General features: G+C 42.6%; 1 protein-coding gene across 1 annotated transcript in view; it reads left to right on the forward strand.

The window, feature by feature from the left end:
* The window catches only part of NUDT3 (nudix hydrolase 3), a 125,507-nt gene that overhangs the window by 61,408 nt on the left and 51,089 nt on the right, over positions 1-13,010 (forward strand). The window contains exon 2 of the mRNA XM_047102607.1: positions 3,569-3,679. Coding sequence (XP_046958563.1) covers positions 3,569-3,679 — 111 coding nt within the window. The remainder of the gene's footprint in view (positions 1-3,568; positions 3,680-13,010) is intronic.

Raw genomic sequence — 13,010 nt, forward strand, 5'->3', positions numbered from 1 at the left:
GCGCCTGGGTGGCTCAGTCGGTTAAGCGGCCAACTTCAGCTCAGGTCATGATCTCACGGTCCGTGAGTTCGAGCCCCGCGTCGGGCTCTGTGCTGACAGCTCAGAGCCTGGAGCCTGTTTCAGATTCTGTGTCTCCCTCTCTCTGACCCTCCCCCGTTCATGCTCTGTTTCTCTCTGTCTCAAAAATAAATAAACGTTAAAAAAAAAAATTTAAAAAAAAACATTATAAAAAAAAACGTTTAACTTAACAAACATGATTGCATTTGGGCTTATTTTTATTTTGAGAAGGAATTTTTAAAAATATAAGATTTGCCACAATTATCACAAGATGGGAGGAGTGTGGCAGTGATTCCCTCCCCCCTTTTTTTTTTTTCTTGAGAGATCAAGAGAAGAGAGAACACGAGTGGGGGAGGGACAGAGAGAGAGAGGGAGAGAGAAAGAGAGAGAGGGAGAGAAAGAAAGAATCCCAAGCAGGGTTCCCACTGTCAGCACAGAGCCGGATGCAGGGCTCGAACCCACACACGTGAGATCATGACCTCAGCCAAAACCAAGAATCGGATGGCTAACAAATTGAGCTACCCAAGCACCCTTGCCCTTTTCTTTTATGGAAATAGTGTATTATTTCAGCTTTATAATTTAATATGATGTAAAACTAAGGATCACTTCTTGGAAGGCTACTCCCCTGGAATATAGACTCTGAGGAAAAAAGTAGTGGCACTGACTCCTAAATTTAGCTTTTGAAAAGTTACTGTGATCTTAAAACCAGTTTTATTTTATTGAGATGAAGCTCACATAACATGACATTAACCATTTAAAAGTGAACGAGTCAGTGGCATTTGGTACCACTAATTCAGTGGCATTTAGCAACCTTTGTATAGTTTCAAAATACTGTGGTCACCCCAAAATAAAATCCTGCTCTCCATTCTTCCCTTCCCCCAGTCCCTGGCAACCACCAGTTTGCTTTCTCTCCTCTCTCTTGATTTACCTATTCTGTATATTTCACATCAGCGGAATCTTACAGTATGTGACTTTTGAGCCTGGCTTTTACTTCGCCTGATATTTTGAAAGTTCATCCACACAGTACTTCATTCTTTTTTAATGGCAGAATAATATTCCTATGTGTGTGAATGCCACATTTTGTTATCCACTCACTGATCGGCATTTAAGTTGTTTCTACTTTTTGGCTAGAGTAAATAATGCTGCTGTGAATATTTGTGTGTAAGTATTTGAGTGCCTGTTTTCAGTTCTTTTGGGTGTATACCTAGGAGTAGAATTGCTAAGTCACGTGGTAATTTTTTATTTAACTTTTCAGGAACCACCAAACTTTCCACAGTGCCTGAACTATTTTACATTCTTACCCAATGTTTGAGGGTTCCGATTTTTCTACATCTTTGCCAGTTCTTGTTATTTTTAAAAATTATAGCCATTCTTGTGGGTGTGAAGTGGCATCTCATGGTAGTTTTACTTTGCACTTTCCTAGTGACTAATGGTGTTGAGCATCTTTTCGTGCGCTTCATGGCTATTTGTAGATCTTCTTTGGAGAAATGCTGCTTCTTTGGAGAAATGTCTTTTTGTTATTGTTGTAAGAGTTTTTATATTTTTATGTATTTATATTTTGGATACCAGACCCTGATCAGATAGATGATTTGCAAATATTTCCTCCCGTTCTGTAAGTCGTTTTTTCACATTCTTGATAATGACCTTTGATGCACAGAAGATTCTAATTTTGATGAAGTCCAACTTACCTAGTTTTAGTTGTTGTTCATACTCTTGGTGTGTCATGTGAATTGGCATATCTTGCCAAATTCAATGTCATGAAGATTTATTGCTATTTTATTTATTTTTTATTTTTTTAATTATTTTTTTAAGTAAACTCCATCCCCAGTGTGAGGCTCAAACACATGACCCCAGGGTCAAGAGTCACACATTCTACCCACTGAGCCAGCCAGGCATCTCAGATTTATTGCTGGTGGGTGTACAATGAGAACTCTTATTTTAAAAACAAAATTTCGGGAGCGGGTGCCTGGGTGGCTTAGTTGGTTAAGTGTCCAACTTCGGCTCAGGTCATGATCTTGTGGTTCATGAATCTGAGCCCCATGTTGGGCACTCTACTGAACCCACTTCGGATCCTCTGTCCTCCCCTCCCTGGCTTGTGCCCTCTCTCTCTCTCAAAAATAAACATTTAACAAACACCCACAAAATTTCATAGAACCTCCACATTTTACTTTAACCTCCCTTAGATTATACATTTATACACATCACCCAAAAACTGTGGGTTTCATATTATCTTAAATTACTCTGCATTATGCAAAGCAGAACCTAAGTACACTTAACAAATGAAATAGTACTTGTAAATTTAAAGGCATTATTTTCTCCACCCAGTGTCTATATTTTGGTGACTATGTATGGATTCATGGATTTTCTTTTTAACTCCAGACCCCCTCTGAGTCAGCAGATCACAGATTTTATAGAGGAGCACCAGGGGACTGTATCATGACATGCAGAAAAGGGATTAAGGATGAAGAAAAAGGTAGCATTTCCAGGGGCCCAGGTAGTTGCAGAAACGTCAAAGGAGAAAGGGGAGATGACTAAAAGGTAGGTCACCGGAAGTCAGAGGTGGAATCTGTAAGGGCTCCAGAGGACACAGCGTTTGCTTTCAGGCAACAAGAATGACTGCAGAGTGGAAGTGAAGTTCAAGGGGGAGTGTGTTGGGATTAGGGCTGGACACTCAAAAGACATCATCAGAAAGTGATGGTTTAGGGAGCAATAGAGGATTCCTTTAGTTTTAGAAGTAATGCCAACCGAGTTCTACCTCCAAAGGAGGAGTCCAGCTAACTGTTTAGCTCCTGTCCTGGAGAAGGATAAGGAAAAGGAGCTGGGGAAATCCTAGATTTTATTTCAGCCGTGATTAGAATGCAGTTAATTTTGAATTAATAATACTGTAGCCTGTATCTGTATTTTGTGTGTGTGTTTGGTGGTTTTTCTCATTTCTTAAAATTTTTTCGTAAAAAATACCCAGTTTTCTCTCAGTTGCAAGCATGATGAGGTTTTTCAACTTGACCTGTAAATGAGGGAGTTGGGTTCTCAGGACACACTTAGAGCTTGGGGTGGTGATGGGCCAGGAGCTGGGACACGCGGGAGTGAGGACCTGGGAGGGAAAGTGTTGGGACTGCGGTGCCAACCAGGGCTAAGGACTGCTTTCCTTCTGGCCAGCCCTTCACAGCGTTCACAGGCTCATCAGTGACTTTCCACCCCCGCTCCCCGCCCCCAGTCCTTGTCAGCTCTGTGTTCAAAGGGCTTTAGAGAAAGGAGCTAAGAAGAGGATAGATAGGCCTGAGGGGAAGGTAGAGGTAATGGCCACTGGTTCACATGTCCTTCGGCTTTTACAAGGCGGATTGTCTGCTTTTTCCAATAGAAATAAAAGCTACCTTACCAGAAGTGACCTGGAGAGATCTAAACAAAAAATAGGCTTAGGTACTTAGACTTTGGTGGTGTTTAAGAGTCTGAGTTTATAAAAACGTGTCTTTTTTGTGTTTTTAACTGCCCATGTAACCTCTGTGACTTTCAGGTGCTACTCGTGAGCAGTAGTCGCCATCCAGACCGATGGATTGTCCCTGGGGGAGGCATGGAGCCCGAGGAGGAGCCGAGTGTGGCGGCAGTCCGTGAAGTCTGTGAGGAGGTGAGCGTTGAGAACAAAGGGCACGGCAGTACCTTGTAATCCTGCATCTTTCACGTCTGTGTAGTTCTTTATCACCACCCACTGACTAGACATGCTCCTGATCCCAGAAGGAAGGCATTTAACAGTTACCCTGTGCTTCCTTGATGACAGGGGTGATCGGGTTGTGACGTGGTCATGTTTGTCAGGCACTCTGTGCAGGGAGAGGGCTCATAGTAGTGACTGTATCTAACTATTCCAGACAGTTTTTGTGATTTCCCATGGAGCTCTTTCAGCATCGCCTCTGTCACCTGTGGCAGAAGATCAAGAACAAATAGTTCATCAGCCCTAAGAAATCAGAGGAACAGGCAGTATTGATATAAATGGCTCATTCTCATTAACCTTTAGATGAGGAGGTGGTGGCCCTTATTTTCCTATGCTTCCTGAGTCCTGGCCTTAGAACAGTGGTTAACGCAGCAGTTCTGTTAGCCAGAAGATGTTATTAATGGTGCCATTAGATAATAGCATCTTCTTTGTTATTTAGTCACATGACATTCAGCATATATGTACTGAATTCCTGGGCTATGCCCAGTATATCTTACTAGATACTCTAGAATAAATAGTCGGAAGAAGTAAAGTCTTGGACCCCTAGTTCCCTTACTTTGAGGAAACTAAGACAGAGATTGCAGTTCAAAGCCAGGAGGAAGAAACTGACTAACATTCCTCCATAGCCTGCTGTGCTCTGCTTACATGATTTCACTTAAGATTCCTAACTTGGTGGTGTGTTTTATCACCCTCATTTACTTGCCCTCGCCACATAGTTGGTGCTTTTTAGATCTATTTCTTTGTTCCAGAGGGAATTTAAAACTGATTCTAAGGACGTATAAAATCGCACTAAGAATGAGTCTAACTCCTACAGTTCTTCAGTGTTCAGCCCTTGCTGAAGTCCTCTGAGACTGACTTACTCTTGGAATACTCAAGGAGTTCTTTGCTTGCTCTGAAACTCCTGCAGACTTGTGTTGGCTCGTGTGCCTCTCCTTCTATCATATATCTGGTGTCCATAACTAGACTATAATCTCTGGGAGCAAAGAGTATGTTTTAAAGTTTAAATCCTCCCTTCCTGTGCCTCGTACACAGGTAGGTAAATGGAAAGTAATGAATACATGCTTCCATGACAGATGGAGTAATGGATGGAACAGTAAAAGTCCTGAAGAGTCCCCCTTTCTTATCAGACCTGGGATAATGGGGAATGCACAGGGGCAGGGTGGCCTGGAGGGGCAGATGTGATTCTGTACTCTGCCCTCCCATGCTGCAGGGCTGCACATCTTTGCCTGGTCCTTGGAAGATCTCAGAGGCTAAGTGGCTGGACCAGTTGGTGGACCTAAGCTGCACACTCTTAATTCAGATCCACTTGGCTCCTGTAGGTTCTAAGACACGTAAAGCAAAAGTGATGTTTGAAAGCTTCTGTGGCAGTTGTGGATTAAGAAAGGTGGTTGGAAGGCCTGAAATAGAGGGTTCTAGAACAGAGAGAAAGGAAAAGGTTCAGAAACTTTGCAAAACTTGCTACTTGGTTTTAGGAGTCATGGGGGGAATCTGACAGCTGTACCATTGTGGAGCACGTTGGGATTGGCGTCTGTCTCTGGAGAACTTACATTGCTGTTACTGTTGTTTGATTTTGAGAGTTACAGTTGAGTCATCCCTGACTATACACATGCAGCGAAGATGGAGAGAACTAGGAGAAATGCAGTGAGGGGCAAGAAAGGGTGTAGGGCACCCCACTCACCTTTGTTTCCTGGAAAATGCCATCCCACGCGCCTGAGTTGGTGAGAGGGAGGCTGTGGTGAAGGAGGAGGCAGAATGGCTTGTGATTTGAGAAGGTAGTGGCGCAGCACCGAAATGAATCATGTCCTCATATGTTCAGGATCCCCCTCCCTCCTGTCCGGATGGGGTCCTGAGCTTGAAATTAAGCCCTGCTTGACTCTGAGCAGATTTTCCCCCTCCCGTCAAAGGAGAGTCCTGCCACACTATATGCTTTATTCTAGCATTATTGAGAGATAAAGAATGGGAACTGCTTGCAACTTTAGAATACGGTACTGAATAAATCAAATGTTTGCACAGACAGTAAACATTAGTGAAATATGTCATTACGAAAACAAACATTTCAGTGGCTTCTATCAAAATAGAAGGGATGGTTTTTCCAATTCCACATCCGTCAACAGAGTACAAGACTTGGAATCAGAGAGGATATAGATAGATTTTTTTTTTTTTAATTGCCCTTGAAAGGTAGCTTTTGTAAGCAGAAATCGCTATTCAGGGAGTTTATTTAGGTTTCAAAATGTTATGACTTTTGTAAAAGTACACATTCAAAAACGTTTTTTTTTTTTTCATAATGCTCACAGGTCTGTTCTCTAGATAAACATAGAAGATTTTACTAGTCACTTTTAGATAATATTTAGACCAGTTAATTGAAGACCTTCAGATGTTTCAAATTGGTTTTATACAGGTAAATGTATTTTATTGCTTTCTAAAGAACTTCAGTTATCTGATTTAAAAAAATAAAACCCTGGGGTGCCTGGGTGGCTCAGTCAGTTGGGCATCCAACTTCAGCTCAGGTCATGATCTCACAGTTCGTGAGTTCAAGGCCCATGTTGGGTTCTGTGCTGACAGCTCAGAACCTGGAGCCTATTTCGGATTCTTTGTCTCCCTCTCTCTCTGCCCCTCCCCTTGTCACACTCTGTCTCTCTCAAAAATAAATAAACATTAAAAAATTAAAAAATAAAATAAAGGCCTGATGAAGCTGTTCAACTGAAGTCCTGTGAATCTCATACATTAAACTTACAAACTAGGTGAGTCTTAAATTCTTTAAATATTCCCATAATATATGTAAACTTACTAAGAAGTTTAAACACAAGTCAGAAAGAAATTATTCAATTATACTTTCAAAACTGTGGTTACAATCTAATAGGCCAAGTTTTTTTTTTTTTTTTTTTTATAATCTCTATGCCCAACTGGGGCTCAAACTTACAACCACAAGATCGAGAGTCGCATGCTCTATGACTGAACCAGCCAGGCGCCCTAGGCCAGATTCTTTTACATATTACAAAATCATAAAATATGCCTGGTTTCCTTTGTTTTTTGTTTTTTGTTTTCTTAAGTTTATTTATTTTGAGAGAGAGAGAATCCCAATCTCCGCCCTCTAATCCCAGCGTCCGACGAAGGCTTGATCCCATGAACCATAAGATCATCATCTGACCTGAAATCAAGATTCCCTGGTCATCTTCTTAACATAGAAATATATTATGGTTTTGAGGTGCCTGGGTGGCTCAGTCAGTTAAGCATCCGACTTTGGCCTAGGTCATGATCTCGCGATTCGTTGAGTTCAAGCTCTCTCAAAAATAAATAAATGTTAAAAAAAATTTTTTTTAAATAAAAAAAAGAAATATATTATGGTTTTGATTCCCTTAAACATTTTTTTAATTAAAAAAATTTTTTTAACGTTTACTTTTGAGAGAGAGAGAAAGAGAGAGAGAGACAGACAGCATAAGCAGGGGAGGGACAGGGAGAGAGGGAGACACAGAATCCGAAGGAGGCTCCAGGTTCTGAGCTGTCAGCACAGAGCCGGACGTGGGGCTCAAACCCACGAACTGTGAGATCATGACCTGAACCAAAGTTGGAGGCTTAACTGACTGAGCCACCCAGGAGCCTTTCCCTTAAACATTTCTTTATTTCATTCTAAATAGTTTCAGCATTGCACCCGGATAGGGTGGTTCAGTTGGTTAATTGACTGTTGATTTCTGCTCAGGTCATGATCTCAACAATTCATGAGATCAGGCCCTGCTGCAGAGCCTGCTTGGGATTCTCTCTCTCTCTCCCCCTCCGCTGCTTGTGCTCGCTCACTCTCTCTCAAAAATAAATAAACATTAAGAAAAAGAAAAAGAAAGAAAGATGTTTACCCACCAAAGAAACCAGGCCCTTCCTGTTAAGCGAGACCAAGACTCTTTGGTGGCCTGGTAGGAAATGCTGATCCAGACCACTGTTGTTCTGTCAAGGTATAACTGTGGGGTGCCTTGGTGGCTCCGTTGGCTAAGCATTGGACTCTTAGTTTTGGCTTAGGCATGATCTCGTAGTTCATGGATTTGAGTCCCACGTTGAGCTCTGCGCTGGTGGTATGGAGGAATCTGCTTGGGATTCTCTATCTCCCCTTCTCTCCCTCCCCATCCCCTGCTTATGTTTGCTTTCCCTCTCCCTCTCCCTCTCCCTCTCCCTCTCCCTCTCCCTCTCCCTCTCTCTCTATTTATAAATAAATAAACTTAAAAAAAAAAAAAGAGGGTAGCTTCGGGGCGCCTGGGTGGCTCGGTCGGTTAAGCGTCCGACTTCGGCTCAGGTCATGATCTCACGGTCCGTGGGTTCAAGCCCCGCGTCGGGCTCTGTGCTGACAGCTCAGAGCCTGGAGCCTGTTTCAGATTCTGTGTCTCCCTCTCTCTGTGACCCTCCCCCATTCATGCTCTGTCTCTCTCTGTCTCAAAAATAAATAAACGTTAAAAAAAAATTAAAAAAAAAAAAAAGAGGGTAGCTTCAAAAGCCTGGTGTCGTGGAGTCCACGTTGGGTGGGAATGGGTGTTGAGTGAGCACTTTGCAGTATCCGGCACACGTGGCTAACTTTGTCCTTCAGCCCGCAGGCTCCTTCCTCCATCAAGCCTTTGTGATTCCTCCCTGCAGACTCAGTCTTCTTGCTGTGTGTTTCCATTGCAGTCTGTGCTTCCTAGCGTTGTAGTGCTTATCATTGGTACTGCTTGCTTAATTGTGTCCTGTGCTAGACTTCACATTCTCTGTAGTCAGACGCTATTCTCTTTTGCTCACTGTTCCATCTGCAGTGCTTATTAACACATAGCAAGTGCTTCACAAAATAAATGTTTCCTTTGTTGACGTGACCCCTAGAGCAGCCACATAAATATGAGGTAGGCCCTTTTTGGGTTGCCAGGAGCAAACATGCCTACAGGTGTCCCAGAACTGTGCCTACAGGCTGTGCAGAACTGGAAACTTGGGTCACAGTGCACAGGAGGGCCTCGCTCACGGTGGGTGGAGTGACGGTGGGAGTGCAGTGTAGCTCAAGGAGCCTGGTCGCTGCACCTGTGGCCCAGCCCCCGTCTTCCACGGGGATGATGCCTTTCTAATCTCTCTCAGTGTCCTGGCTTCTGCTTACCACCTTCTGTGTTTTCCCTCCTATGTGCACCACACTCAGCCTTCCCGGCAGAGGTGACCTGTGGGCACAGCTGCCGGGTGACATCATCGGCTTCTGGCTATTTTGAAGACGTTTGCCTCAACTTTGCATCAGTTGATGATTTCTTATTTCTCGCTGCGCTCAGAGTGTCCAGATCATGTGCTATAAAAGCATGGCGGCTGGTGCTTCAGAACACCTGCAGCAGCTTTGCCGGGAGGATCCCGTGTATGTAGTAAAAAAAAATATTTACTAACACAGGAAAATGTTTGTGACACATTCCTAAGTGGTCAAAGCAGACTCAAAAACAGGATTTGTGACATAAAACCATTCAGTGGAAAAGAAATGTGTGTGTCTATTCGTGTGGAAAAAATGAATAACACTGGTTGCACACTACGTGCCAAGCTCTGTTCTAAGCATTTTGCAAATGTTGCCTCATCGAATTCTCTCCGGACTCTCTGAGCTGGGGGCTGTTACTGTCTACGTTTTACAGGTGAGAAAAAACAGGTTCAGTGAGATTAAGTATTTTGTCCAAACAAATTGTGCCCAGCTAAGTGTGCTCAAGGTACAACCAGGTGCGATAACACCCTGATATCAAGGATCATGGTTGTCTCAGGAGTGCACAGGTGCTCTCTGGTTATCTCCAGCCTTACCAGTCTTACAGTCCAGAGCATCTAGTCTCAGCACGCATGCTCCTCTAATTCTATGCTCCTTGAAAGAAGCTCTACCAAAATGCTCATGGTGGTTCTCTGGGTTAGCTCATAGATTATCAAGTTTTTTCCATGGAACATACATATATGTTATTAGTGGAAGAATTTTCTATATAAACATGAATGGAGTGAAATTATTAAGTCTGCCATGGCGTCGCCGGGCCAACGTACCATTAGACTCAACCTGTTCAGAAGGTTTGTTTAACCCGGCTTAAAAATTTCAGCATATTGGCTGAATTTCAGAAACCGATAAATCTGTAGCACTTGAAACATTAGCAGTCACATCTAACGGGCTAAAATATTCCCTTTTGGAAACTGGCATCCATTTTTTAGCTGCTTATAGTCAGAATCCTATTACAGTGACCCGTCAAAGGGCGAGAAGGATGAGGCTTTCTCCCAGGGCCAAGCAGGGGCCTTGGAAACAGTGCATCTCTAGCCCAGGGCAGCAAAGGCTTGTGTGAGCCAGCCATGTGACACCCTCTGTAATGAAAAGAAAAGCACCTCTTTGTGTAGTTTTCAGAGCTATTCTTTCTTGCTAATTCAAAAGGAAAGGTAAAACTTTTGGCTGACAGGGAGAAAAGAGAGAAACTGGATCTGAAACTGTTCTGTCTTCTGTTCGTTATATCCCCCGTTCTCACCTCAGGCGAACCAAGAGCGTTATCACAAAGGTAAAGAACATCTGAAAACAGAATCGGGAGAAAAATACGTGCATACTTTCAACTGCCTCCTCTTCAAGGATGACAGAGATGGGTACCTTCTGCCTCTAGAGAAACGTAGTCAGTGATGACACTTGACAATAGGTGGCCAGATTCCAGCTCCTTTTATCTGCTGCTTCGCGTCTGGACAGGGCCCGTATCCTCAGCACCATTTCCAGCACACCAACTATAAAGTATTTGTAGGCAGCCTGATAATTGATCTGTGACATAGACACAGCTTTTTAAAAAAATGTAGTTTGTTCTCTCACTTCCTCACTTGAGTCCTAATATCACACTTCCCTGCTACTCCTCTGGCTCTTACCACCTGTTGCTTTGCGGTATAAACTCGCCATCTTGGAAATTTCTGTAGATTAGTTAGTGATGTCTTCTACTTCCCTGTACCTCTTGCTGTCCTTTCGTAAGTTTGTAATACACTGTACAAAAAGTAAAACTTTCACCACATGTTTGACTTAATTCACCTTCATTTAGGAAAGTTTTTTTTGAGCAGCCAGGTGCCATAACATAGTATCAAGGATCATGGTCATCTCAGGAGTGCCCAGGTGCTCTCTGGTTATCTCTAGCCTTACTGATCTTACATCATCCCATCAAAATCTCTTGTATCCTTTCAAAAATCTGTATCGGGGTGACTGGGTGGCTCAGTCGGTTGGGTGTCTGACTTGGGCTCAGGTTATAATCTCAGGGTTTGTGAGTTTGAGCCCTGTATCGGGCTCACTGCTGTCAGCATGGAGCCCACTTCAGATCCTCCGTCCCCCTCTCTCTCTGCCCCCCCCGCCGCCCCCCCCCCCCCCCCCCGCTCACGTACTGTCTCTCTCTCTCAAAAAGAAAGAAAGCATTAAAAAAAGAAAGAAAAATCTATATCATCTCAGGGTGCCTGGGTAGTTCAGTCAAGTAAGCATTTGACTCTTGATTTCGGCTCAGATCACGATTTCACCACTGTGAGACTGAGCCTCACATAGGGTTCCGCACTGAGTGTGGAGTCTGCTTAAGATTCTCTCTCTTGGGGCGCCTGGGTGGCTCATCTGAGTGTCAGACTCTTGATTTCTGCTCAGGTCATGATCTCACAATTTATGAGTTTGAGCCCTGCATTGGGTTCTGTGCTGATAGCAAGGAGCCTGCTTGGGATCCTCTGTCTCCCTCTCTCTGCCTGCCCCTGCTCACTGTCTCTCTCTCTCTCAAGATAACTAAATAAACACTAAAAAAAAAAAAAAAAAAAAAAGATTCTCTCTCTTCCTCTGCCCTTCTCCCCTCCTCATGTACTCGCTCTAAAATGGAAAAAAAAAAATCCATATCCTCTTATCCTACTTCTTGTACTGTGTGTTCCCTGTCCCTGCAAAACAATGGTTGTACTCTCTAATATATGTGTCATAGCAACTGGAAGTCTCCATATGGAATCTCAGAACCGTCTCTAACAGGGAAGTAGTATTTCATGTCTCTTGTTAACATTTTGGAAACAATTTTTAAAAAGCCTATACCTACTTGGGAATAATTTAAAATACTATTTTGTCAACCTGTTTTTTTTTTTTCTTTAGGTCGTAAGTGTTTGACTCTATTCAGAGTGGAGAAAAATGTGAAGGCTCTGTGTGACTGTCTTGTATTTTCATCTTTATTTTTTGGCCCCAACCTGAACAGTTGGGAATGGAAGGTGGGGATATACGGTATCACAGAATTTATTAGAGAAATGACATGATTCTCTTTAAATCCCAAACATTGATCACAAAATCTATATCACAGTATCTTAAGAATATTTTTAATCTGTTTAACATGGTAGGTGAAAGGTGGGGAAGTCCTACTACAGACCAGGGAACCTCAGAGGTCATAAGCTCGTAGGGAAGTGGACAAGCAGTTGACAGTAGATGTAGCTCTAACAATGTGGGGGAGCCTGCCCTGGTCAGGAGGCGGTGCCCGCCCAGGCCTGGCCATTAGCTGTCATGTGGCAGTCAGGACCCAGTGTGGTTCTGACGTTTCAAGAGAAGCTTGAAAGCTAGATTCTCATGTGAGAGTTCCTGGTCTTTCAATATAGGCAACTAATTTTTAAAAATTGTTTCCAGAACGTTAATCAAAATAATACGTGCCTGTGCCTATGGATTAAGACAATAACAGTAGTGATACGAAAAGGCCCATAATTGAAAAACAACCAAAGGATGTGTTCATGAGGTGAATGAGGTGTGTTTCAGATTTTTACATCATTTTCAACTGTAAAGTGATAAGCTCCACCCTCTTTGAAAAAGACAGCTTTACTTTTCAGTCTCCTAAATGATAGATGAAAGCAAATAAAGGTTTTTAACCTCAGCAGTACTTTTCACTGTTTAATAGAAATGTTAATATGAGAAAATACATACAGCTGTAAATTTCTGTAAGTCAAGAGAGACCATAAATGACCCTAATTTGTTTGTTGAACAGCAGGTTTTATTTAGATACTGTGCTCTGAATTTCCATGATTTAGTGTTTAAGAAATTTCAAATTACATGAATATGAGTTATTAACAATAGGGTACATGTATGGCTGTGTGCACCTACAGATTTCTCTTAAAAATAGGTACAAAAGTAGGCAAAGAATTTTTCTATATATTTGAACTTTTTCAAAATAAGTTGGGCAGCAAATAGCCGTAAGTGCTTATTATGTGCCAACTATATTCAGATCTCGAGGAGGAGACTATGACGTACAACGATGTGGTGGATTCCACTTTCCTTAAGACAGATTGTGTTTCTGTA

The sequence above is a fragment of the Lynx rufus genome, unplaced genomic scaffold (genome assembly GCF_022079265.1).
Source record: "Lynx rufus isolate CCGP_SWC_20201006 ecotype Redwood Valley unplaced genomic scaffold, mLynRuf1.p SCAF_6, whole genome shotgun sequence".
NCBI classification, from domain to species: Eukaryota; Metazoa; Chordata; class Mammalia; order Carnivora; family Felidae; genus Lynx; species Lynx rufus.